Consider the following 27,798-nt stretch of genomic DNA (forward strand, 5'->3'; position numbering starts at 1 on the left):
AAAGGGGCCAGAACCATTGTGGTGATAAGGACACTCTACTCACTATTCAAAACATGCCTAAAGACATTGCTAGGGCCCATTCTAAAGGACATCATCAAGGGTCATCCCTGAGTGTCAGGCATTGGCCTTGATATCTCAAGGGCTGGGATGTTCCTCTATTAGCAGCACTAGTAACTACTCAGCTTTCTAGTAATTAAACAGTGTGTCTGGATGTTCCAACAGATGTATGAGAGTACATGGGAAGAAAGTATGTTAGACAGATTGAATGCCTGTATTACAACAGACGGGCAGGCAGACACACACATGGTAATTGGATTTGTGAAGAAAATTGAATAGATGTCACAGAACCTTACAAAGTGTTGTTGTACAAAAGTATATGCATTCATGGCTGGCTCTACCATTAAGTAGATTCTGGTGGCTGCTTAAGGCAGCTTGCTTTGATTGTTGTTAAAAGGCAGTACATTTTTACTTTGTTGTTTCATCTGGAAGAATAGGGAGAGGAGCTTGCTGGATTTCTGTCTGATGTTGCAAAGTAACTTGGTATGGTTTGGGGGTCTTAATATATGCCTTAAGTTCAGTACTGGTAAGTGATGGTGGGAGGCACCATCACCTCATGTAGCACAACGCTTGGGCCCAGCCTTGCATCTACTTTTGAGTCACAATATTATCAGTATCTACCATGTAAATCAGGATGTGAACACTTCAGTTCAACCAATTAGATCTACATAACACAGACCAAAGATAATATAAATATGTTATCCCCCAAAGAGACAGACTATTCATTATGAACTGTAAAGGCTCCCTATCTTTTTTAAGCTCTCTTTGTTTGTGGAAATAATCCATTTTTGTCCCAGGCTAAGATCTGTCAGTCAGAGATTGGTGGAAAAATACTAAAATAAAAAGGACACATTGTGAATTGTATTATAACACAATAGGTGAATCTGTCTGCATGCAGGCTTCTTGAATTATAGTAGCAATTGTATGCTCTTTACTTCTACCACATTTCTTCCTAGTTTATGTTATCAGTCGTCTACATGATTTACCATAACTCACACTATACAATCCACTTCAACCATGCTTTTCATACACGTAAACCTTAAAGGAGCTACAACAGAAGGCCAGCTGATGACTAGATGTATCTCCCCCCCTGCCAAAACCCCACCTTCGTTTAAGAGTTTGCCTGTTTCTGGTAACAGTGTCACCAACCATTATTCTGTAATTAATAACTCAGAGCAGATTTTAGGAAAGTTACTCCCTCCCCAACACAGTGTGGTTCCTGACGAAGTGTGCGGTAGGGCTTCCAGGGGCAAGGCCAAAAGGACACACACCCTCACCTTGGTGCCAAGTGCCAGCTTACTCATGAGTAAGCCAGAGCATAGCAGGGAGGGAGGTGCCCTGGGTACTCGCGCTCCCTGCCAGTGGCATCTCTGCAACAGGTGCAGCATGCGCTCCCTCCCCCCATGCTGGCCTGTCCACTGCACCTACAGAGATGCCACTGCCTCAACCCCAGATGGTTTAACTCTAAATCAAAATAAGTTCCTAGGGCAGAGGTGGGGAACTCGAGGCCCAAGGGTCTCAGTTCAGACTTATTGGTTTCTCCAAGCACCCAGGTTCTCTTTTCTGTGACATCATTGTTTGGATTCCACTGATTTTATTCCCCACAACCCACTCCATTCTAAAAGGTTGAAAGACTGCTCCTTGGGCTCAGTTATCAGCAGAAAGTGCTTTATGCTGATAATTTGGGGTGCATCTGCACTGTAGAAATAATGCAGTTTGACACCACTTTAACTGCCATGGATCCATCTTACAGAATCCTGGGATTTAGAGTTTTGTGAGATACCAGCCCTCTTTGGTCAAGGAGGCTACAGACCTTGTAAAACTACAAATCTCAGGATTCTATAGTCTGGAGTTACAGCATTTAAAAGTAGTGTCAAACTGCCTTATTTCTACAGTGCAGATGCACCCTGGGTCTTACCTGATGGCCTTTGGTTTAATCTACCACCAGAACACAGCTGCTGAGAAGTTCTAAAACTGAAAGAAGCCCTTGGACTGTATCCTTGACCAAAGTCAAGCTTACAAATTGTTAATCTTTACAAACTATGATGCTGCACTCTCTAATTTATCCAAATGCTAACCCAAAATAATTTTCTCACAAGACCTAAGGTACATTCTTAGTTTTCAAACTTTTTTTTAAAAGCAGAAAAAGGTCATACCTTCATAGCTCACCACCTCATTAATTTTACCTCAAGCCTACAAAAAGAAAAGAATACTCTCAAGCGAACAGGCCAGCAAAAGGCTCAGAAACAGATTGCGCTCCGAAGTATATTATTAACAGCCTGAATTCTTGATGTAAACCACAAGGAAATAAGGGCTATAAGCTTTCCTTCAAAGCAGTCTTCAAGTTGCCCTGTCTAGGCAAGGCTCATTATTTTCAGCAGAGCATATACTAATTGTAGTTGCTTGTTACAACTTTTTTAAAAGTAGGCATAATGTAGAAATCTATCACTTTTGAAGAAGCCTAATTTATGACTCAAGTCAAACAGTCAAGACAGTAGGCCAGCTCTAGGGCACCCAGCTGCCAGTTAAGCTGCTCCAAGTAACAAATCTTACTGATCAAGCCTCATACACATTACTAGCTTCCAAGGGAAAGAAAGGTAAGATAAACAGCTTTGTAAAAAAGAGGCAATGGGGGGCAAGGAGATTCCTGACTATGAGAGATGAAGGTTATACTACGCAGATGGTGTTCAAATTGGTTTTCAATCTATAGCTACAATCCCAAGAGTTCACTTGGAGCAGCACATTTATGACTAAGCATTTAGCATTGATTTCATCCTTTTGCCGTGTATGAGTGGATATGGTCTAAGTGTCTCATGGCATTTGGGATTGCCACAGCTATCAAATGGGAAACTTGCTGAGAGAATTAGCCATTCCAGCAATCCCATGGACAGCATCACACTCCCTTTCCATTCACACCTGAGCAGTGCAATCTAGTTAGTATTTCAACTGTGCCTTCATCATTGGAGCTTGAAAAAGTTAATTATCTTGGATTAAAGTTACTTGGGTCCCATTATGAGCATGGCTTCTGCCTTGCTATGCTTGCTGGAGGATTGTTGGGACTGGAGACCAAAAAATATTAACTTTACCAAGACTCCATCATCATCATCCAACATATGCAGTTCTTTCTCTAAGGACCAAACCAGAAGACACACAGGTCCTGTATAGACCAGCCTGAAAGGCTGGCATGGTAGAAGAGTCGGGGCATAGCATCCTCATGCTGCACACCTGACTCCGCCCCTGGGTGCCCTGATGCCACGCACTGCTCCATGCAGCAAGCGGTGTCACGGTGATGACGCAGTGCCAAAGGAGTGCCATATAGCCATGTCACCATGGCTATGGTGCCCTTTTGAGGGTGCAAAAAGGAGCCTCTTTTTGCTGCTCCTTTTTGCACCCTTGAAAGGCCAGATTGGGGCCGTGGCATGTTGCTCTAGCCCCAATCCAGCTAGGAAAGGGGCGGCATCCCGCCACCCCTTTGGAGTAGTCTGTCAAGCCCCACAAAAAGCAACACATTGAAGGACCCTGGCCAGCTGGGATAAGCCCACAGAAGTAAGTTAATGGAAGGTGTGGCTTGCAATTTATCCAGCAAACCTACCATTAAGAATTCTACTGGCACAGTCTCTTCAAGAGGATACAGCTGATCTTTTACGACTGTGTTTATTTGCCATCTTAGATTTTGGATTGTTTTACTATTGTGTTGGACTTTTGTTTTTATTCTCATACTATGCAACACTCCAGAAATAGTTACAGACATTCACTCACCCATTCACCCAGAGGAGTAGCAGAACTGTTCTGTTGACTCCCCATAAATTAGAAATCTGGAATATGATAAACCTAAGTATTCCACAATCTTGATGTTTTGAAACTTTGAGAAATTAAGAGATTTCCCTTCTCTCCCAAGATAGGGAAGAAGAAAGCAACGCTCCCAAATGTTTTCTATATTTTCACAATAAGGTAACAAATAAGTTTTTTTGTGGGTTTTTCGGACTATGTGGCCTTGTTCTAGAAGAGTTTATTCCTGATGTTTTGGCAGTATGTGGTTGGCAACGTCTGAGATGCCAGCCACAGAGGCTGCCAAAACATCAAGAATAAACTCTTCTAGAACAAGGCCACATAGCCCAAAAAATCCACAAAAAACTATGGATGCCAGCCATGAGAGCCTTCACATTGAAGATTATCACACAGGGTCTTACCATGAGCCAATCACAAAGGAAATGTTGGGGAAGTGCGCATATATGAATGCCAGGCATACTTCCTCAGTGTCATGGAATTGTGAGCTCCCTCTAGCATCCTGGAATCATTCTAATGATGATTTTCCATTTATACGAATTTTCTGTTTATACGAAAGTCACTCTCCCTGAACGATTCCAGGACGCTAGAGGGAGTTCACGATTGCTTAATGCTGGGGAAGCATTTCAGGCTTATGCACACACATACTTCCCAAACTTTTCTCCAGCGATTCACTCATGGTAAGACCCTGTGTGATAATCTTAATTAACAAATAAAATTTTCCAATTGTTTGGCAATTAGTATCATCCCTTTATGCACATTCTTTTACGTCTAGTCAATGGTTTGACTAAAAATATACACTAAATTACTGGAATTAAAAAAGAGAACCGACAGTCAAAAAAGATGTCTTGATGCGATGATATTGTATCCCTTAAGGCTCTTTGTTGTATGGCTCAGTACCAAATGCATAAATTGCTATACACAGATAAATGTAGCTTTGAAACTTGTTTTAATAATTCTGAAAATTAGCCTACAGTGTGCTTTAAGATACTGATCACTTCCTTGGGATTATAACCAGACATTTCACTCAAGATAAAGTAGCTGTGAATTTTACTGGATGTCTTATGAATCCTTTAAAAATTAAAAGACAAGACAATATGAATATAGCACATATGGAGGAAAGGAACTTTCCCATCGCCATTTCTCCCTCAGTTTATACTATAAATGGCACCATTTTCCTGAAAATACTACCATGTACTACTCATCATTCTTCTCGACCTGCACATATATTAGTGGCGGAAAACTTTTGGCCCTCCAGATATTGATGAGCACTCCCAAACCACTAGCTAGCCTGGCTAAGACTAATACAAAACTGGAGCCCAAAAGCTTCTGAGGGCCTGAAGTTCTCCAGCCTTGCTACATAGCCTGCAGCAGTACCAAAACAAACCCTTAATCACTTTTCTATTACATATGTGGGATATCTTACCTTTGCAATGTCTTCCTGAGCTGCTACTAAGTTCAAGTATGATATATTGACCAAATCAGGGCCATACACAATTGTAAGCATTCGGTTTTCCAGACGTCCTCCTACGTTCCCTCCATCGAGATGTTCACGTAGCTTTGGATCCTGTAAAAAAAAAAAAAGCAAGTAATTAAAAAGTCTGCTTGTACTTTGTGAAAAGCATTTTAATGCCTCAGCAGCATGCTAAGATTTTTTAAGTAGCTGCATTTCTGATAAGATTCATTCTGTATTTGTCAAGACAGTCATGACCCACTCTATGCCCTCACCCTACTTCCACAGAGATGTAAATGAAAAGATTATCTCAGATACCAACTTTTCTAGGACTCTGAGTTTAACGAAAGCTTGATGAAATTAACTGAAATATTTTGACAAGGTAACTTAGGGAGATCCCCAAAGTAATGTTTCATGTCTCCATTTCTCCTTCCAGCTAACTCTCCACACCTAATCTTTCCTGGGTGGTTCTTGAACCATATAGGATGTGCTACTGAATGTTGGAAAAATCAACAAATACTCTGTCAGTATATTTTAAGATATTTTTCTTGTCCTTTCACACTCAATATTCCAGAGTAGTGTTGGTTTTGATTCTGGAGACAACTTTATCTGTGGCAGGAGAAGGCACCTCTGACAGGTTCAGGGGCCATTTCTCCCTCTGCCCCTGGGATCTTCTGAAGCTACACTGACCTCCCAAAATGCCAAAACAAACATAAATGGTTGCCACTCCACACCTGGTTGGAAACACATTAAGTAGTTTGGTGGGTGAATGCCATCTATTTAAAACGTACATTGACACTACTGGACACTTCCAAGAGAAGCAATGTCACACACAAAAAAGGCTGACCTTGCAGGGGTGGTTCGAGAGCAATAAAAACAGCCTTGGGCCCCATGTAGTCCCAGAACAACATTTTGCCCGTCTTTGGTCTATGATATTTTGTTAGATAGATATCCCTTGCCCTTTGAGTTGGGGACCACAGGGATGAGCAGTCCCACTTATAGTTGTAGGACTGGTCCCTGAATTATGCTGTAGTATTTTAGAGTATTGCCATTGTATTTGAGCTATACAATTGTGCGCTGTTGCACATTGTCTCCCATGCTGCTTAATGCTTATATGATGCTGCTGGGTGTGGGCCACATAAGGTGACATATTTTACTTTATAAGTGGACTCAGGTGAGGCTAGGGATGTGGTGAACCACTGCCTGGACAGTAATAGGCTGGATGAAAGCCAATAAACTAAAGCTGAAATCTCAGCAAGACTAGGGATGGGTAGATCAATCAAACCCATGTCTCTTTTCTTCTTTTGCTCATCTCCGATTCCATTACATGTGGCTTTTTTACCAATATGGAAATAAATCTGTATATATTTTTATACACATTGGTCATGGATGTGTGCTACCACTGACTAACGGTGTCTTGTGTTTATTTTAGAAATGCACACAGTTGTTTTGGCACATTTTTGACATGCATGCTTGTTGTTGAGTGTGTATTTAGGTCTATCTATCCTCTCTCTCTCTCTCTCTCTCTTTAGGGTATACATCAGAAGTCTAGAAAAGTAAAGATTTCCAATTGAAAACTGAACCCAATTGTCAATTCAGTCTTTCAATAAATTTTGGAATATCTTCTATATGGAGAAAAAAGGACTGACTCAAAGTTAGTGAATTTAGGCACGCATAGGCTAGAAGCTTTGGAAGCATTTTAGTTAAGGAATTTTATTCTTGCAGATAGGGGCCCATTATGAAGCCATCGGAATTCTTCTAATTTTTGTTGATCATTGATAATTTTATTGTCATTACACTAGATTAGTTTTACACCAAATTAACATTTTAATTAATATTACTGTTATCTCCTTGATCATTCATAACTCAGGAATTTGTCTCCCTCCCCTTCTTGGCAAGACAATTTCAAAACTTCAGCTGGTAACCATCTATGATTATCCAGTTGCCTCTGGGGGCCAAGCAATCTAAACATATAATATTGATTTTATATCAGCCACGTCAATTCCTAGTATGTTTCTGAGTGACTGCTAACTTAGCTTCAGATCAGGATATTTCAAGGATTACATCCATCCATACAAGCCTGTTCAGCCCAAGTCAAGCTTGCAGGCACAGGACAAGGCCATTTTGTGGAGGTCTCTGTACCATGGAATCCTGTTTCACAAGAAATAGTTTTGTCCCCTCAATATTCTATCAAGGTTTGAATCTCCACTTGAACATGGAAACCCCCTGGGTGACTTTGAGCAAACAAAAATAACAACAAAAAGCTGGTTGTTCCCATCTGCTTTTACTTACTTGCAGTTGGTTCTAGGTTTTAGATCATTTTTTAAATAAAAAAAATCTGTTTTTGCTTTTATTATTTTGCCTCAGTGTGGTTTTAGAAGGAATTGTCTCTAATGTTGAATTTTATATATTGTTTTACGACAATTTTAGCGTAATAACCATTTTAGGAAGGCTTTATAAAAACACATTTTTTTAAACAAATCCAAACCTGACATCTTTCTGCCCAGCAAGTTTTTTTTAGGCTGCACATTTCAGAAGTTCATTTAAACTAACCTCTCCTGCAACAACAAGAGGACAACACTGTGTCTCCATCAATTCTGTGAGCCACAATTCCTAGGGGAAACCAAGAATCTAATCATGGCTTACAAAATTGGTTTTCATGACACTGAGCTGCCCTCAACACAGCCCATACAACCTTCTGAAACTCTGTAATACCCAAATGCTGGCCAAGTCAGATTTGTTCAGACATAAAGATTAATAACTAAGTTGTCTTTTTTCTACAGAAATTGAGGACTTTATTAAAAGCTCAAGCAATGATTTATTTTTACATACATTTGTTGTCAGCAAGCCAGGCAAAAGAGTTCCCTCAAATGCAATTCAATACCCTTTTCTATTAACCTTGCCAAGGATTCAGTACTAGCTTTGCAAAAGAAGGGTGAGGAGAGATGGGTAAAACACACCCATTTCCTATATAATTATCCCAGTGGGATAATTATCCATTCTTCCCAATACCTCAGAGTAAACCATCTTTCTGGGTTTTGTGATCCTTTCTTCCCTTCACTGCGGTTTGATTGCTTTAGTTAATAGCTTTCACTGAAAAATCCCAGTCAAGAGAAACAAGATCTTTCAATGTTATTTGACAGGTGTGTTACTAATACTCAAGCCTGAAGAATGTGTATAGAACAAATTAAGCCAGAACAGTTGTGAATGTGATGTGCATTTCCACGTCAAGCAGCATCTTGAGGAACACATGAAAAGCAACACTAATAGTAAATTAAAAGAGAGAGAGAGAGAGAGAGATGAATGGCTGTGAAAATGTTCCAGTATTGACCACAAAAGTGATCACAACAGTGGAGAGAAAGTAGCACATTAAATTAGCTCAAAGCTAAAGTCAAGCTGGCCATAATGTGCTAAGGCTCTGCCTGGACTATTCAATTTCAAAGGGCAAGTGGGTCCTCAGAAGGCTGATGGTTTCTATACAAACGTTTGCTACACGTTATAAACCATTCTGCGCATAAAATGCTGTTTGAAAACACTAAAATTCTGGACCAATCCATGCCAACAACTATCAGATGAGAATGCACAGGGAAGCCATTGAAATCCACAAACACCTGGACAACTTCAAAAGGAAAGAAGAAACTCTTAAAGTAAACAAAGTTTGGCTACCGGTCCTGAAAAACACCAAAATAAAGACCCAGCCCATGCAAATGACAACCATCCAGGGCCAGGGGTTTTTCCAGCAGAACATGGATCACTAATTAAATAGACACCCTAAGGCCTTGCCATTCAACACCAGATCAACACACAATTAACATGTAAATCACTTCCTCTCAACCAAGGGTCACCCAGTATATATACTCCACTCTCTTCCATGTCAGCATTCTCTGAAGATGCCAACCACAGATGCTGGCGAAACGTCAGGAATACACTCTTCCAGAACATGGCCACATAGCCCAAAAAACCCACAAAAGGCTTTCACATACTTTGACTGTAAGCTGTATAAGGCTTTGTAGGTCATGACCAACACTTCAAATTGTGCCCCAAAATGGGCCAATAGTCAATGAAGCTATTTAATAAGAGAGTTATATGATCCCATAACCAGCCCTGGTCAGCAGTCAAGCCACAGCATTTTGGACCTGTTGAAGTTTCCAAAGTGGAATGTGTTATAGTAATCCAAATGAGAAGTAATCAGGGCATATGTTACCTATGCCAAATCTGACATCTTCAGGAATGGACACAGGTGCCATACTGGTTTTAATTGCGCAAATGCATTCTCAGCCACTTTCGAAACTTGAGCCTCCATGTTCATTGATGGCTCCAAGTGTATGCCCAAATTATAAACCTGAGATTTCAGGGAAAGTATGACCCCATCCAGCAATGGCTGAATCCCTTTGCCCTGATCTGCCGTCTAACTGACCAGGAAAACCTCTGTCTTCTTTAGTTTAAGCTTCAATTTATTTGTTCTTATCCAGTTCATTACTGACAACATACACCAGTTTAGTACCAAAACAGCTTCCTTGAAAATAGATGGAAGAGAAAGATAGAGTTGAGTTTCATCTTAGTGAAAACTCCAAGTGTACAGAGATCTTTCTCAGTGGTTTTATGTACATGGTAAACAGCATGGGGGACAAAAAAGAAATCTGAGGAACACCACAGACCAATGGTCAAGGAGTCAAAAAGGAGTCCCGCAGCAACACCTTCTGGGTGGCAAAGCAGTTCCCCCATGTCCCAATGCAGAGAGGTGCCCCAGAAGGATGGCACTGAGGTCCAACAGAACCAACAGGGACACACTCTCCCTGTCCAGTTCCCAGCATAGATCATCCACCAAGGGAACCAAGAGTGTATCTGTCCCATACTCAATCCCGAAGCCATACTGAAAGGGACCTAGACAATCTGTTTCATCCAGGAACACCTGGGTGTGGACAGATTTTCTTTTCTTTTAAGGTGGCACACTCAATTATATGAGAACTTGACTGGGTTCTGTAGAAATATAGCCCAGTCTGTAGAAATAAAACAAATTAGGCTATTAGTAAAAACACACCAACCTGTATCTGATGTATCAATTATTAATTTTTATGAGAGATTAACTATTCCCCCTCCCCCAGTAATGCAGGGAAGGAAATAAATCCAGCTCTTCCCACTATACAGTTTGAGAAGGGGTGATTATTTATTTACCTGGCCTTCCCTCTTAGTGTCCTATACTTGCCCTTAGTGACATCATCACACAGAAATACCTAATCACACAGTGATGGCATTTCTACTCTCTTGTGTGCCTAAGAAAGATGAGAGAAGCTGCTAACTGAATCGCAAACTAGTGTTGGAAAAGCAAAACCCAAGGGAACAGTGGGTACTCAGATGGTACAATAAGTGAACAAGCTGCATGCTGGTATGCTGTTTCTCTGTGGTCTGTGAGCAAATTCCATGCTGGTGTACAATGCCCGTTTGCTCCCACTTTAGCAACTGCTAAGCTCAACACAAAGATTTCCTAAGCAGGTGTCTGAATTAGAACAACCCCCCCCCCCCCTTAGCCACAGATTCTTTATCTGATTCAAGCATCCATGGCTTGAAAATATTTAAAATATACACATATGAATTCTGAATAGCAAAGCTTGATTCTGCCATTTATAAGGGACACAATTTTTGTGTACATTGTATTTAATGGGGCTTGAATATCCACTGATTTTGGTATCCATGGGGATGATAGTTGTGGTGGTGGTAATGGAACCAAACCTCAGCAGACACCAAGAGGCTACTTTATTCCCAGGTTGTCTTTCCACAAAAGCCAGCATTTGTTCTTGGCTTAAGTAACCTGGGTGGTTTGAAATTTTCCACAATTGGTCTCTAGTCTCAGACCACCAATGTAAAGAGAAGGAGGTTAAAGGAATGGTTCTGTCCATATCCAGAAGACCACACTGCAGGTTTGAAGATGGCCTCTAGAAGTTAGTGTTAAGTGGGTTTTTGTTTTTGGCTTCATTTCAGTGTCTGTGTCCTGCCTGAAAAGAGCAGTCCACCCTGCAATTTGTCTGCCCAGTGGATCTGGAAAAGGAATAGACCTTAGATGGGCTGGGTCTCAGGGCCTGGACCGTCTTCTCCAGTTTTGAGATATATGTACAGATTTCCCTCATTTGTTAAATGTGTTTGTTTGTTTTTATTGAATGGCATACTCTGTACAACTATGTTTGATGCCTAATTACATTACTGTCCCTTATATCAACACCAAAGAACTGTCCCTTATATCAACACCACAGCCTGCCTCCTGGGTCACTACAAGAGGTTGTTCCTAGGCTTCAGGCCATGACTCTGACATCTAACAGCCCTAAATACATCAGTCAGATCATCACGTATGCCTGATATACCTTAAAGCTAAGAAGTAGAGCTGTGTGGGGGTTGAATTCAACATACTTCAGTTCCCATGTCTACTGCCAAAAAACTCCTGTGCCTGTCGAACACTCTTATCTATGCACCAGCTATAAGATAAAGCCTTGCAACTGTTACAACTGTATTCAGATACCACAGTTACATCTAACTGCAGAACCCAGCCCTACTGCACATATAGATTAAAATATATTAAAAAAATAGTTTGCAAAATTGTACATGAGGGTGAATTTTGTACAGAAAAATAACCAGTGGGAAAATCATTTATGTGTACATCTCAAGATTGGGCAAATTATAACATGTATCCATAAACAAACCAACTAGTCTATGAAAAAGTTGTGGGAGGAGGCAGAAAAGGCATTGCTACCATTTTGCTGGTACCACAAAGTATGAAATAAAAGGTAGCACACACATATTTGCCAGCATGCCGTTAATATAGTGAACCAGTTGGCTGTCTCAGTGGGTTTTAAAGGCATCCTACTACTTTATCTTCCCCATGATTATTTGAGTATTTTGCAGCACTGCTGAACTGTCTTCTCAAACTTTGCCACAAGGTACACATGGTGCTGGCACCAAACAGTGCTGGGAGAGGATTACTTTGGTAATGTAACATGCATCTGCCTAACCTTATGTGAGTGAGTGACTCACTGAATTTATTATCATTCCACCTGACAAAATTGAAATGCTACTCCAGCTGGAGTCTTGACACAAAAAAGCACACTTGTGGAGACAGACCAAGGCAAACGCTGCAGGTATTTTGAATTAAATTGACATGTTCAGCTGGCCAAGATTCTGAAATAAGGTTGGCTATATTTGATTTTAGCAGTTCATAGAAAACTGCACAGAGAACATTACTGACTCAAGATGTTTGTCCACAGTGATACAGAAGGCCTACAGCTCTTGAGTTTTTTTTTAAAAAAAAAACAAACTATTTTGATTACAAATTTTAAAAAGTGCAATACAACAAATCAAACTGAAAAAAACAAGGTAGCATGCCAATGTCACAACATTCATCTGGGCAAATCAATCCATTCAAAACAGCCACAACAACATGCTGGGCAAACAAAGAAATCTTCTGTAAAGTCAAAGGTTTTCATGGCTGGTGTCCATAGTTTTCTGTGAGTTTTCCAGGCTACGTGGCTGCATTCTGAAAGAATTTATTTGTGACATTTTGCCTGCATCTGTGGCTAACATCTTCAGAGAATGATGGCATGGATGTGTGTGTGTTTGTGTGTATTTACAGAAGTTTATTGTTAAAAGCTAAAAGTCATCACAATATAAAATAGATCCAATCAGTAAATACAAAAAACAGTATAAAAAGATCAAGGCACAAAAACCACAAATAAAACAACATAGTAAAGTTAATAAGAGAGGCCCATCAATGAAAAACAGTAATGCATCATTAATGATAAAATAATAGAAACATAAAACTAGAATGGTTCTAGCCATCATTCCGATCGAGAAAACTGATTCTAATCTTGCTAGCAGCTAAACCAAATTTTGCTACCATATAAGTAATAATAAATACATTGCTGCCAGCCAGAAGGACACAAATCTGCTGAAGGCAAGATCTATTGGAATGGGATTTTAAAATACATTCAAGAAACCTTTTTCTAGGGGATACATACAGTGTAAAAGGTAATGTGTCGATATTCTGCACTTCTCCGGTTTTGCAGATACATAATCTTAGATGGACAGGAGTGTTATTATATCTGCCCGTCAAATAGGCAGAAGGCATACATTGGTACCTTAGAGCTGTAAATGCTTTTCTAGCAGGGGCCAGAGTAAGATTAATAAAGTAATGCTCTAACCCAAACGATGTCTTGTACAATGGGTACCAAAAAGAAAAAGAAGAGTTTGAGAGTGAATGAAGATCAGCCCATTTGGAAGCAAGATGAATTTTCTCTTTAATCAGTTGCTTGACTCTACGGGTGGCATAATTTGGAAGTGAGTCCACATTAATCTCATAGCTCTGCAATATTGTTCTAACTATAGATACCCAGGAGCTTGGAGAGTTAACAGATATTTGTTCTGAAAAACATTTTTTGGGAGCCTGGAATCAGTCATGGATAACAACTTTAGCCAGTAGGAGGCAAGAGCGGTACGTGTACCAGCTTGAAGAGTAGTTGGCCTGTTTCTGCTCTCGGAAAAGAGACAGGGGTACACTTAGGGACAGCCAACATGGATCTTAAAAATAAGCTCTGAACAGTTTCTAAATTTGAGAATATATTAGAAATATATTCTAAATATATATATTTGTGTGACCCTTGGCTGGGAGGAAGTATTTTAAATGTTAATCTGTGGCATTAGTCTGTTATTGAATGGCAAGATCTCAGGGTGGGAGGATGTGTATCTATTTAACTAGCAATCCATTGTCTGCTGGAAAACGCCCCTCACCTTGGGTGGTTTTCATTTGCATGGGCTGGATCTTGATTTTGGTGTTTTTCAGGACTGGTAGCCAAACATTATTTACTTTCAGTATTTTTTTCTTTCCTGTTGAGGTTGTCCAGGTGTTTGTGGATTTCAGTGGCCTCCCTATTCATTCTGACCCCGGTAGTTGTTGGTATGGCTAAAAAAGAAGTCTTCATTTACCATCAAAAATGTCTTGTAGCTGGTTCTATAAGAAAATCCTCTCCTTGATCACCATCCATCTAATTCCAGAGGCTGAGAGAACACAAAGAAGGAGGTCTAATGGTCAATTCAAAATGTATATGCCATGAGAACTACAGTGAGTCCTTCGTATCTGGTGGGGTTTGGTTCTATGACCAAAATCAATGGATGGCCAAGTCCATTAAATACAATGGCATAGTAAAATGGTGTCCCTTATATAAAATGGCAAAATCAAGGCTTTCTTCTTATAATTTATAAATTTTATATATTTAAAAAATATTTTCAACTTTTGGATGGTTGAATCTGTGGATAAAGACTCTTGAAGGGGATGCTACTTCAAGAGGCATAGTCCCAATTGCTGAATAACAAGAGACGAAATGTCTACTGCCCTCATATTCTGCATCTGGGCATCCAAGAAGCATTGCGATAATTACTGGAAAGATAGGCTGACTTGGTTTGATCTAACACAATGCTTCTTACATTCTTATATAACACAGTATGTTCAAGATATGTTTAGATGATGGAAGATGATTTTAGATCCCTATGTTCAAGCAGTTTAGGAAATCTTACTATAGCTCAACCAGAGCCTGACAAAGTTAAATTGGTTTGTTATTGCTGACGATCATGACAATGATGATTTTTTATTTTTACTATCTCCATATACAGCAGTGAACATTCTAAACAACAGCTCCTGTACAAATAGGTTACAAAATATTTTTGAAAGACTTCAATCTGAATTTTTTTTTAAAAAAATAAAACTTTTATTAAACCAATTAAATTTTAAAATACATCCATTCCAGCACATTTTGAATGAGTTTTGTGCATCAGGTCACAATGCCACAATATCATCAAAACAAACACAAAACAAACAAACAAACACAAAACATTTCCAGGATGAAGAAGAATATCTTACATTATTACCTTTCAGCTGTAATCAACCATATTATTAAGATTACTATCACTCTTTTTCCCAACTTTATTCCCATTCAATTCTTGTTTCTTTCTTTACCTTTCCTTCTACCATCCCCCTTCCAAATCCTTCCAGAATCTCTCCGAATTTTGTACCTAACAATTATCTCCTTTTGAAACCATCTCCTTTCCATTTATCCTTACCAAAACTCTCTTCCGTGTCACATCTCAAAATCTTCCCTGCTTCACTCTATCACCTAATACTACATTCACACACCCTTTTCAACTTCCTTTTATCTTCTATAACTACCAAACTTACTTCATTTCTTCCCTCTCTTCTTCATCCATAGCATCCACCCTAAACTTTTTTCTTGACCTCACTGGATTATTTAGTGTTAAATCTGAATATTTTTGAAGACTCAAAAATACATGCTAACACAGAGAGAATGACAATATGCAAAGAAAGACCTAGTGATGGTAAAGAATGGTAACTGTTCCCTTAAAATGTAGCTAAGAATTTTCTTATTTTGATGCCAGGCTGTTATCCATTTGATTTCAAAGAAATGACCAACAATAAGGAAAACGAAAGAATGATAGTTTAAAATCACGAGTCAAAAGAGATATATTTTTGGCAGAAGAAATCCACCAAATTTAGAAGTATATCAGCTTGAGCCAGCTTTCCAAAAACAAGTGGTTCTGGTGGTTAAATAATTAAGTAAGCTTTCAGGCTGTAACATGAAGGGTATATTTTAAAAAATATATGTATAATTCAGCCTAATGGAACATACCATATTGGGTCGACAGACCTTGTAGCACCTTTGAGACAAACTAAAAGAAAGAAGTTGGCAGCGCAAGCTTTCATGTGAATATTACCAGTGGGTATAATCTTGAGGAAACATGATGTGTAGGTAGTTCTCTTAATCTGCCAGTGAAATGAACACTGAAATGAACAGTCATAATGTGCAGTCTTAAGGAAAATGAAACAGGGGTTTCCCACCCCATCTCTTATAGATTAACTGATTGAGAGTCCTTGCCACTTGGCAACCAATTCTGGATTCTGTCTGGGGTCATTTTTATCAACTTCTAGTCATGATAATAATTAAATCAGACAGGCCAGGTTAACATAAACTCTCCACTTAATTTTAAATCTTTGAATTCTAAGATATTTACTGAACAGACTCTTTTGGTACTATTTTAAGCTTTTTAGCATTAATACTTATAAAAATAGATATGCATATACATTTCCCTTAGGGAGAAACACAGACATAGCAACATCTGGGCACTTCAGCTTCTTTACATTCCATACCATTATATGTAAGGTATCTTATATATAGCCATCATGTACATCTAATTTTTGTCTTAATACTAACATAATTATTCATGATGTGATGCAATGTTATCTTTTACAGAAAGGGTTAATCTACCCAAGCAGTTCTTGAATAATTCTTACTATATGAAGAGGGATCTTGTAGCACTTTTGAGACTTCACTGAAAGAGAGAAGTGGCAGCATGAACTTTCACAGATTTCAGTCTATTTCCCCAGATGCATCGAAGTAGACTGAAATCTACAAAAGCTAATGCTACCAGCTCCTCTCTTTCATTTGGTCTCAAAAGTGCTACAAGATCCCTTTGCGTACTGATTTTCCAAGCTAACACACCTATGTCTTTTATTTCTTGCTACACAAATAGCATCTAGGCATATATCTATCTTTAGCCTATCCTTACCAGTATCAGCATTTAGGGCAACATGCCAGAGCTTTCACATTATCAGGAACAAACAGATGTGAAAGACAAGTTCCTTGCCTTCTCTTCCCACATTGGAGTGAATAGCAGCCTAATTTATGGCTCTGACTAATAGCTCTTTTAATCTCTTCTGATGCTTTGGTGCTTTGGTTACCCATTCAGAAGCATAAATCTTATCTATGTGTCCAGTACATAATATTTTTCTAGTGAACATCACTCTCTTAAAATACTCCACGCTACCTGGTCACCAGGTGTCATCTAATGAACCAACCTGGAGGGTTGCTGTCACTTATCCTTCGTGGGTTATGTTTACATATCTTAAGGGAACATTTGACAGTCTTCTCAGACTTGAACAAGGGCCTGTTACAGACTGCCAAAATAAAGCTGCTTCAGGTCTCTTTGGAGGTATGCTATTTAAATGATGCATGGGTCCTAAGAGTCCGGAGGTCGCACCAAAGCCACACTCCACTCCTAAGCACTGGAGTGCAGCTTTGGTGCAGCTTCCGGATTCTTAGGATGCATGCATTATTTAAATAGCATACCTCCAAAGAGACCCAAAGCAGCTTTATTTTGGCAGTCTGTAACAGGCCAAGATTTCTTTTCTTTTTTTATTCTAAGACAGAAAAGTGGCAGACACAGTCTCAAATCTTACGCTTCGTATTCTACCATTTATAGGTTTTAGCAGGTTATATGTCTTTTTTGCTGTTACATTAGCAAGCCGAGAAATTGCCAACTAAAATATGGATGGCCTATAACAAAGAGTCTCATTATTATTTGTATGCATGCTAGCAACTCAATTTGGGGTCATATATTGAAAAAATAATAATAATACAGTCGGCCCTTCTTATACACGGATTTTTTATACACGGATTCAAGCATACACGGTTTGAAAATGTTCCAAAAAAGTATACATTTACCTTGATGTTCCATTTTTTATTAGGGACACCATTTTGCTATGTCATTATACTTAATGGGACTTGAGCATACACGGATTTTGTTATACACGGGGGATCTTGGAACCAAACCCCAGAGTATAACAAGGATCCACTGTATATACTAAAAAAAATACACACAATTCTACTTTTTTCCAAATCCTTTCTTTAACTCTGCTTTTCCCATGGTGAAATATACCTCCTGAAGTATTTCTAATATGACCTGAAAAGCATTTCAATGTTTTAAAATGTAGCTGAGTAAAATTAAGCATAACTGACCTACTGGATGACACTGACTGAATGTGAAGGATAGTTAGGATCATTTATTTATTTCTGTGGTTGAAAACAATCAGCTGCATTAAACCACAGCAGCCAACTAGATAACTGTATAGCCACTATGCAAAGGGATCTTCTAGCACTTTTGAATCTAACTGAAAGAGAAACAATGCAGAATATGATCACTAATTAAGCAGAGACTAATCCTCTTTTGCATATCCTCCCACCCTGAGGCCTTGCCACCAACAACAAAACAATACACAGATTAACATGGGAATCACTCCTCCCTACCCTGGGTCACACAGTATATGTATACCCAACTCTCTTCCATGCCAGCATTCTCTGAAGATGCCAGCCACAGATGCTGGCAAAACATGAGGAATAAACTCTTCTAGAACATGGCCACATAGCCCGAAAACCCCACAAAAAACTATGGATGTCGGCCATGAAAGCCTTCGACTTGATATTGAAAGAGAGAAGTTGGTAGCATGAGCTTTTACAGAATTGAGTCTACTTCCTCAGATGCATGAGTGGAGTGGAGAGTCCAGGGACAGGCCTATACAAGTAGCCTCTGTGTGAGAATATTCATAGGAATGCAAAACTTTGTGGGTGTGGATATGCAGTGTCAAGTTCAGTTTTAACTACGGTTATTAGAGGATAAGGAGAGAAGAAGGATGTTGCCTAGAGCCAAGGTGAGTAGATAACCATATAAATGAACCATATGAATGAGTATTGGGATATAAAGTGAGAACCAAAAAGTAGACATGATGAACTGTCAAAGAGAGCCCCTATGAGTCTAGGGGGCTAGCTAGTGTTGCGTGTGTAGTGTACCAGAAAATCACTGTCTCTCTTCAACCCACTGTTGATGGACTGCAGTTTGTAAATATATTCCAACTCATCTGCTTCTCTTTCCAATCTTCCTTGGGCGCGTTACAAACGTGCCTATAGTACATATCCAGTACGTACTAGGGTTAGGAAGGGGTGTCACTTCCTGACACCCCAACCCTAGTACAGACTGGGTCCGTACAAAATGGCGGCGCCTGTTCCACACGGGGGCTGCCATTTTGACGTAACAGATGCTGTGCGTCCGCACGTCGTGCCCCGGAAGTGACGCCACGAGTGCGCAACTAGCACCTCGCGACTTCTTTTCTGGGGCTCAGGAAGGAGGGCGATTTCTGTGCTCCTTCCTTGGAGCGTCCGGGAGCCGCGTGGTTTGGCCACTGCGGCTCCCGGATGCTGCAAGCGGCGGCGGCGGGAGACCACCGCAATACGGCGGTATGTAACCCGCCTTAGTAATTTTTGTTGCTGTTGTTCAAGGACCACTGTTCATATAGCATAGGCACTCTTACTATTGTTGTCATAAACTTGTACACATTAATGGGCTATAAATAAAATCAAAGGCACTGACATCAAAGGTACAGTTCTTACCCCAACCAGAATAGACCTATTAAATCAATGGGAACTTGGTGAATAAACATTTATAGTTTGCAGAGAAGTGAATGTGTGTTTAACCTATTTCTACCATGTTTATTATGTATATATACATTTACCCAAAAATTAATATAAAGAAGGCTAAGTTCTTCCTTCCTTCCCTTACATTGCTGTAAGATTATTAAAACTGCATGAGGGGAACAACAGGGTTGTGCCCATTGGCTCCGTCCATTGTGTTAAGATCCTGTTGCTCAACCATGTTTTCTGTAATGGGTTGGAGGAATACCTTCTGCAGCAAGTTAGTTGTACTCATATAAGTCTCTATTGGATTTAGAACCCTGACTGAGTGCAGGCCCAGCAGATTCCTTACAGCAGACATTACCCTTCCAATGCCTAGGAGGGCAATCTCAGTGCCAAGAATGGGGAGAGAACAAGGTCAAAGAGCTCAGACCCTGCTTTAACTCTAACTCCACTGGAAGTGAGAATGAGAGAGAGAATGCCAGAACAGCCCTTCATAAGAGACTGGCAGCTTTCTATGTGTATGCAACAGCAAGTTTTACATTTGCTTTAATTAGATTCTATTATTTCCGTTCAATAAAACAATTTAACAAGAAATAGTTTTAAAAGACAGTATTAAGCGGTATTGAGAAGGGAGAAATATGTACATAAATTATACCTTGTGGAAAACAGAATGTATTCATAGGCATATAGATGCATCAGCTGGCCGCTTTCACACAACGTAATAAATATTTAAGTGTCAGCAACATAAATATTTACACCAGTTATTTACAGCTGCCAATCGACTTGCACACAGTCCAACTAATTAAATTAATTCGAAGTCCAAGGACAAAGCTTGAGTATTTCCAAAGCTTGAGCACTAAAGGTATAAATTTGGGGAAAAATCATTAATTATTGCTGGTAGTAAAATCTGAGAACCAATGTGGTATAATGGTTTGAGTGCTTAACTAGGATTCTGGGAGACCAGAATTCAAATCCCCGCTCAGTCATGAAAACCCACCAGGTTACTTTGGGCAAGTTGCATTCTCTCATCCACAGAGGAAAAGAATAGTGGCAAATTTCCTTTGAAAATATCTTGTCAAGAAAACACTGTGATAAGTTCGCCTTAGTGTCAACCATAAGTTGGAAATTGCTTGACCAAAGTAAAATCTAAAGATTTTCCCCCAGTTACAGGAAGACCAGTAACAAGTATAAAAATATTAGATAAAGAATTCAATAGCCTTGTAAAGCAGTCCACAAATTGCAATTTTGATGTAGCAGGAACTGTGATTAACATTTTTATTCTGTGTTTGCCCTCAACAAAGGCTAGATGCATTTGCAAGGGCAGAAAAGAGCTATGATCGAAAACTGAGAAACCTGATATCTTTTTTTCATTTGTAATGGGATTGTGAAATAAAGGCCTTTTTTATTCAGTGATTCTAAAAAACAAATCCAAAAAGATTATGAATATTACTTGTGTAATTGTCCCTGAAAGCTCAGCCTTGATGCTTTTGGATAGGTTTTCTAATTAGAATTTGCTCAGTATTTGAAGAATTGATCATGGAATTAGAAATGCAAACTTACATTTGTTTGGGCTTTTTTTAAATGGAAATGTCCTTTATAATCTGGCCAAGTTCAATGTTTTATAATGGGGAGGTTCTCAAAAGTCTATTAGTGAGTGGCAGATGCTTTCTTTTTCTAGTCAACAACCATTATTGCAACATGACTATTACAACAGCTAGATCCAACAAAAGCTAACAACACACTGCAAAACATTTACACAAGCATCAGGCAATTACCATAAACAGGGGACATCAGTTTAGGATTTTCCAGCATCATCTTTCTTAAAGACAAAGTCTGATGCTATTTTCTGTGCAGCTGCTGCAAAAGCAGATGTTTGATTTGTCTCTCAAAATCTTTGACTGCATAAGCCATGGCAAAAAACAACAACACAAAAACCCAAAAGATTTGCAGATGTAGTGAATCTATCCCATTTATGGAAATTAAAACAATAAAAGCACGCTTTACATTTAATTTTTCCAACAGCATGAGCAGAATGTATCTATATAAATAGTGATAATTCAATCTTTTTTCTCTAAAGGTGTTGCAAGCTTTTCCAGCACAGAGTTACTATCAAATTTATTCAGGATAGGAACGGTGGATTGGTTTGTTTAAAATATATCGGCACATTTACATTATGCGCTCAACATTAGATATTGGTTCAAAGACCAATTTCAAAGAGACTTCAAAGCTCCATCTACCGCCAACATACAGAGACAACAAAGCTGTAAGGGCAACCTATCAAAAGGTGATCTCCCCCACAAATCATGTCTCTTATGTCTTCTGTGAACCACATCCAAAAGCACAATTGTGGTGTTTTCAGTTTTACCAGTTCCCTTTTACTGATTAAAAACCTTCGGCGCAGAGAAATTAACTGAAGTAGCACATCTTAGAATAAATGCCTTTGAAATGAAATGAATATGTGCCTTCACAGAAAGAAATATTTGATAAATTACCTGAAGGATTAAGGAGATATGCAAATAATGCCCCATATAATTGTCTTTCATCAAATTCATCTTTTTTGATAGTTGGAGGAAAACCCACAAAATGTAGTTTTGTTAATTGTTTCCCATCTGTATAAGTCACTAATAACATAATTCTCTGTGTGATGGCTGAAAAGAAAGACTTTCAATGGGGAATTAATTTTAATAAAATATTTCAGGGCCTTCCTGTAAATCTCTACTTAGAAGTAAACCCCACTAAGCTCAACGGGAATTACTCTGAGGCAAGTCAGTAGAGGTCTGCTATCCTAGGAGAAAACCCGGAGAACATTTATGAGAGAATCAACCACACTGAATACAGTGGAACGTGCTTTCAAATAGGGATTTAGTGAGTGTAAGGCAACACTGCTAAAGATGTGCATTATTTCTACTGTAAATATAATTCCAACATTTCCAGTACAGTCACCCCTCCACATTCATGCAGGCCCCAGTTTTGGGAGGTCCACTTCTGTTTTCAGTTTTTAGGAGTGCCAGTGGAAGATTGCAAAGTCCCTATGTGAACAAAACCACCACTAACTGAAACCTCCAGAAGTAGAAAAATCAAATTATCCTGTTTTGTTTTGTTTTTTGTTATTTTTGGTCCATTTTTTAAAAAATGGCTGAGAGGCAGGGGAGGTACAAAAACCAGGCAAGTCATTTTCTTCTCATCAGTAAACAGTATATTTTCCCCAGGTTAGCAACACATTGTGTTTTTTAAGTAATATGCGTGTATAAGATACTCAATATCTAATTTTATTGTGCCTCCTGCTAGAATTTTGTGCAGAACAGCAGCTGACTATTACAAACGCCATCTTTCAGCAGAAAGACAGGTTGAAGACAACCTGGATGCATCCCCGATCCAAACACTGGCACCTCATTGACTATATCCTAGTGCGCCAGAGAAATATTTGCGATGTCCGTCATACCCGAGTGATGCCCAGTGCAGAATGTCAAACAGATCATCACCTCGTAAGATGCAAACTAAATCTTCATTTGAAGTTTAAACCTAAGAGGGGTGGCATCCTGAAGAGGAGACTCCAAGTCAACAATCTTCAACAAGCTGCCACGAGAGACAACTTCCAGGCAAATCTGCAAACAAAACTTGAAGACCATCCTGTAGACTCTTCTCCTACAGTGCTTTGGCAACACATCAAAAACAGCATCCTGCAATCTGCGGCAGAATCCTTAGGATTCTCCCTCAAGAAAAATCAAGACTGGTTTGATGAAAACAACCAAGAGATCCAGGAGCTGTTGGAAAAGAAGAGAACTGCTCACCAGGCACACCTTGCCCAGCCATCCTGCCATGTCAGAAAAGCAGCTTTTCGCCTTGCATGTAGTCAACTCCAACAAAAACTCTGAGACATTCAGAACAAATGGTGGATCAATTTAGCATAAACGACACAATGTTGTGCTGATCTGGGTGATTCCAGAGGATTTTACGAAGCTCTTAAAGCAGTGTTTGGACCTACATATCAGGTCCAAAGCTCCCTATACAGTACAGATGGTCAAACACTAATCACAGATAAAGCTTCCATTCTGAACCAATGGGCTGAACATTTCCAAAGCCTCTTTAGTGCCAACCAAGTAGTCCAAGACTCAGCTATTCAACATATGACACAACAAACAATGAAGAAGGAATTGGACATAGCTCCCACTTTGGAAGAAACCGTTAAGGCCATACAGCAGATGAAAAATGGCAAGGCTGCCAGGATTGATGGAATTCCACCTGAAGCTTGGAAACACGGAGGTCATGTACTCCACGCTAAACTCCACGAGCTCCTTGTGAGTTGCTGGGGAAAAGGTGAACTGCCATCAGATCTCTAAGATGCAGTCATCATCACCTTGTATGAGAAAAAAGGAGCAAAATCGGATTGCTCAAACTATCGAGGTATAACACTGCTCTCCATTGCCGGAAAAATCCTTGCAAGGATACTGCTGAACAGATTAGTCCCTGCTATTGCAGAAGAACTTCTCCCTGAAAGCCAGTGCAGCTTTAGAGCTAATAGGAGCACTATAGACATGGCATTTGCCCTTAAACAACTGCAAGAGAAATGTAGAGAGCAGAACAAAGGACTCTATGTAACATTTGTCGACCTCACCAAAGCCTTCGACACTGTGAGTAGAAAAGGTCTGTGGCAGATCCTGGAATGACTAGGATGCCCCCCCAAATTCCTCAAAATGATCATCCTGCTACATGAAGGCCAGCAAGGTCAAGTCAGATATGGTGACACTCTCTCGAAGCCTTGTCTAATAACTAATGGTGTGAAACAAGGTTGTGTTCTCGCTCCAACTCTATTTACAGTCTTCTTCTTCAACATGATGCTCCAAAGGGCTATGGCAGATCTCAAAGAAGAAGATGGCATTTATATACGCTACCGTACTGATGGTAGCCTGTTTAACTTAAGCTGCCTGAGGGCCCGCACTAAGACTCTAATCTAGTCTGTGAGCTGCTTTTTGCTGACGATGCTGCCCTTGTTGCCCATATGGAAGCAGCTCTGCAGCGCTTAACATCTTGTTTTGCAACAACTGCAGAGCTCTTTGGACTGGAAGTCAGTCTGAAGAAAACGGAAGTTCTCTACCAGCCGGCACCACAGGAAGAACACTACCATTCCCACATCACTGTAGGCAAATCTGTGCTTAAGGCCGTTCAGCAGTTCACCTACCTGGGAAGCATCATCTCCTCAGATGCCAAGATTGATAAAGAGATCAATCACAGACTGGCAAAGGCATATAGTGCATTCGGAAGGCTTCACAAAAGAGTCTGGAGTAACAAACACCTGAGGCAAAGCACAAAAATCAGTGTGTATATAGCCATTGTACTGTCTATTCTCCTCTATGGGTCTGAAACATGGGTCACCTATCGCCAACACCTACGACTTTTTGAACGCTTTCAACAGTGCTGTTTATGCACAATTCTAAACATACACTGGACTGACTATGTGACGAATGTTGCTGTCCTTGAGCAAGCAGGGATCACCAGCATTGAGGCCATGCTATTGAGGATGCAGCTGCGCTGGGCAGGACACGTTTCTAGGATGAAGGACCATCGCCTCCCAAAAATAGTATTCTATGGTGAACTCGCCACAGGTCAGCGTAAGAGGGGCGCTCCAAAGAAGAGATACAAGGACTCCCTGAAACAACATCTCAGGCTTGGCCAAATTGATCACCAACAATGGTCTGCCCTGGTCTTGCATCGGGAGGCATGGAGACACACTATCCACGATGCTGCAGCTTTTTTTGAAAGCTCACGCCGAACAAGTCTCGAAGAGAAACGACAACGCAGAAAGAACCGCAACCCGGAAACATCATCCAAAGAGACTTTCCGCTGTGCTTTCTGCAACCGGACCTGTTTGTCCCGGATTGGCCTTTTTAGTCACCAATGCGCTTGGTGACGCGGGATGAGTCCTTCCTGAATCTTCGTTCGCGAAGCAAAGCCAGAGAGATGTTTATACAAATCCTATTATTTGATTTTAGCTTACTATGGTTGAAGGTCTAATGTAATAAATTTTCTACAAACCTGCACATTATTTTTTTAAAGGCTTTGAAGGTATAAGCAGACAAGGGGTCACACTTTGGTCACCCCAGATCTATAAGAACTAACAAGATGCTGATCATGGATGTTCTTAGCTCAAGTTAATTCAGAACAGGATGTGAACATCACTGTAACACACTCAAAAAGAGAGGTCACTTTTTGATTGTCCTTAAGTTCTAAATTATTAGTAATACATGTTGTCCAAGCTGGTTCAGAGGTATAACAAGCCTCCTGAGAAAGAAATTGAAGACAGGCCATTTTCTTGCAGGTGCAAATGACTCTGAAACACATCTACCTGGGACCAAGGGAGGAGATTTTTCATTAGCTGCTGCCAAAGTGAATGGGAACATTGAACCTTTCAACTTGCAGCTGTGCCAGTCTGGGGGCCAGTTTTGTGCCCCAGGACCATGTGTATGTGTGTATGTATTGCCAAACAATGAAAACAATGAGAAGAAAAAATAGAAATGACCAGAAGCACAGCATTGTTTAATGTTAAGCAGTGTGGGGTGTGTGTGAACTATTTAAAAAGGAATGCCATTCCCAGAGCTTCAACGAAGGGCAATTTACATTTGGGAGGTTGAATAAGGGTGGTTGGAGGAGTGAAGATGTGTAACTGAAAAATTACATGTGATCCTGAGACTGTACTTTGGTCATCTCTGTCCTATTCTTTAATGCTGGAATTGGCAAGATGTGGGGGGTAAATGTTATGCCCTGGGACACTCTAGGTTCTCCATTTCTGAGCCCCAAAAACAGGGTGTTTATAAGTATAAGGAGCCTGTGCAATCTATTAAAAGATAAAGGGTTGCACCTCAAGGCTTCCAAAAGCAGCAATTCACCTTCAGAGGGGCAGAAGTATAAGACTGATGTTTTGATGTTAGAGTACATGTGCTTAGGTGTGCATGTGTGTGTCTATGTCCTATTTAAAAGGGGGAACAATCAGTTTTGATCTGGAGGTGTTGTGGGCCATGAAAACATCCCGGGGGGGGGGGTGGCATTTGCCCATCCCTATATTAATGTATTTTCCCACATTATAATTATCTTCCTTTTTAGGAACAGTTTTGCTTAAATGTTTTAATTTTTCTGGAAAGTGTTTGAGTTCTTTTATTGTATTGTGTTATGTTGTATTGATAACTTCTTATTATACTGATAATTTTTAAAATTTCTGCTGCTGATTTTTTTTTTAAAAAAGCAAGTTTGCATTAATTTTATTGTTTTAATATTTTTTTAATATTCTTTTGATTGATAGCTGCCTTGAAATGTCTTTGGGAAAAGGCAGATGTCACAATGAGTTGGGCATCCAATTCTCAAACATGTCCCAAATTTCTAATTTCATTTTGCTTCATCCTTGCCAGCTCTCAAATGCAAATCAGGCCATCAGGACTGTTTCCAGGGGCACAGTTCATAAATGCGTATAAACCAAGACCTGAGCAATGGAGTTAGCTAGTAAAGCTCCATAAAATCCATACTGTTCATCTGCTGGTAGTATGAGGAAAGAATGCTGAGCTCAGGCTCAATTATTGCTGCAGCATATAAAACAAGCCACTTGTTTAGATTAGTCATGGGGAAATTTCTTGCATATTTGGATTCATTACAGCAACATACAATTGTTATGTATATTTTCTTAATAAACTGTAAACAAATTAAATGGTTTAATTAATGTACAGTTGGTATGATATGAGCCACAACTTGGTAAAGTAATTTTTTGAACAACAGTTTCCTGAATAACTAATGTAGTGGCTTAGCGGTTAAAATGCCACTTCTGATTATGAGAAGTTCAGAAGGTAGGCAGTCTGATGTCTGAGTGCTGCATGATGGGGTGAGCGCCTGTCATTAGTCCCAGGTTCTGCCAACGTAGCAGTTCAAAAGAATGCAATTGCAAGTAGATAAATAGGTACCACTTCAATGGGAAGGCAACAGCATTTGGTGCAGTCATGCTGGCCACATGACCACCAGAGTAGTCCTCAGACAACACTGGCTCCTTGGCTTAATAAAGCAGATGAGCACAATTCATCTCTACAGTCAGTTACAACTAGACATTCATGTAAAGGGACTACCTTTACCTTTTTCCTGAATCCCTCAGCCAACATGGCCAATTCTGGGAGCTGTAATCCATACCAAGCTCAGGTATGATCCAAAATAATTCTAAACACCCTCTTT

General features: G+C 39.8%; 1 protein-coding gene across 2 annotated transcripts in view; it reads right to left on the reverse strand.

Annotated features, from left to right (window-relative positions):
• Positions 1 to 27,798, reverse strand: part of PLCB1 (phospholipase C beta 1) — a 581,938-nt gene that overhangs the window by 202,309 nt on the left and 351,831 nt on the right. For both annotated transcript variants that reach the window (XM_089519303.1, XM_089519304.1), the window contains exon 4: positions 5,270 to 5,410. In XM_089519303.1, coding sequence (XP_089375429.1) covers positions 5,270 to 5,410 — 141 coding nt within the window. The remainder of the gene's footprint in view (positions 1 to 5,269; positions 5,411 to 27,798) is intronic.

The sequence above is a fragment of the Sceloporus occidentalis genome, unplaced genomic scaffold (genome assembly GCF_023333645.1).
Source record: "Sceloporus occidentalis isolate IW3139 unplaced genomic scaffold, rSceOcc1.0.p SCAF_4, whole genome shotgun sequence".
NCBI lineage: Eukaryota > Metazoa > Chordata > Lepidosauria > Squamata > Phrynosomatidae > Sceloporus > Sceloporus occidentalis.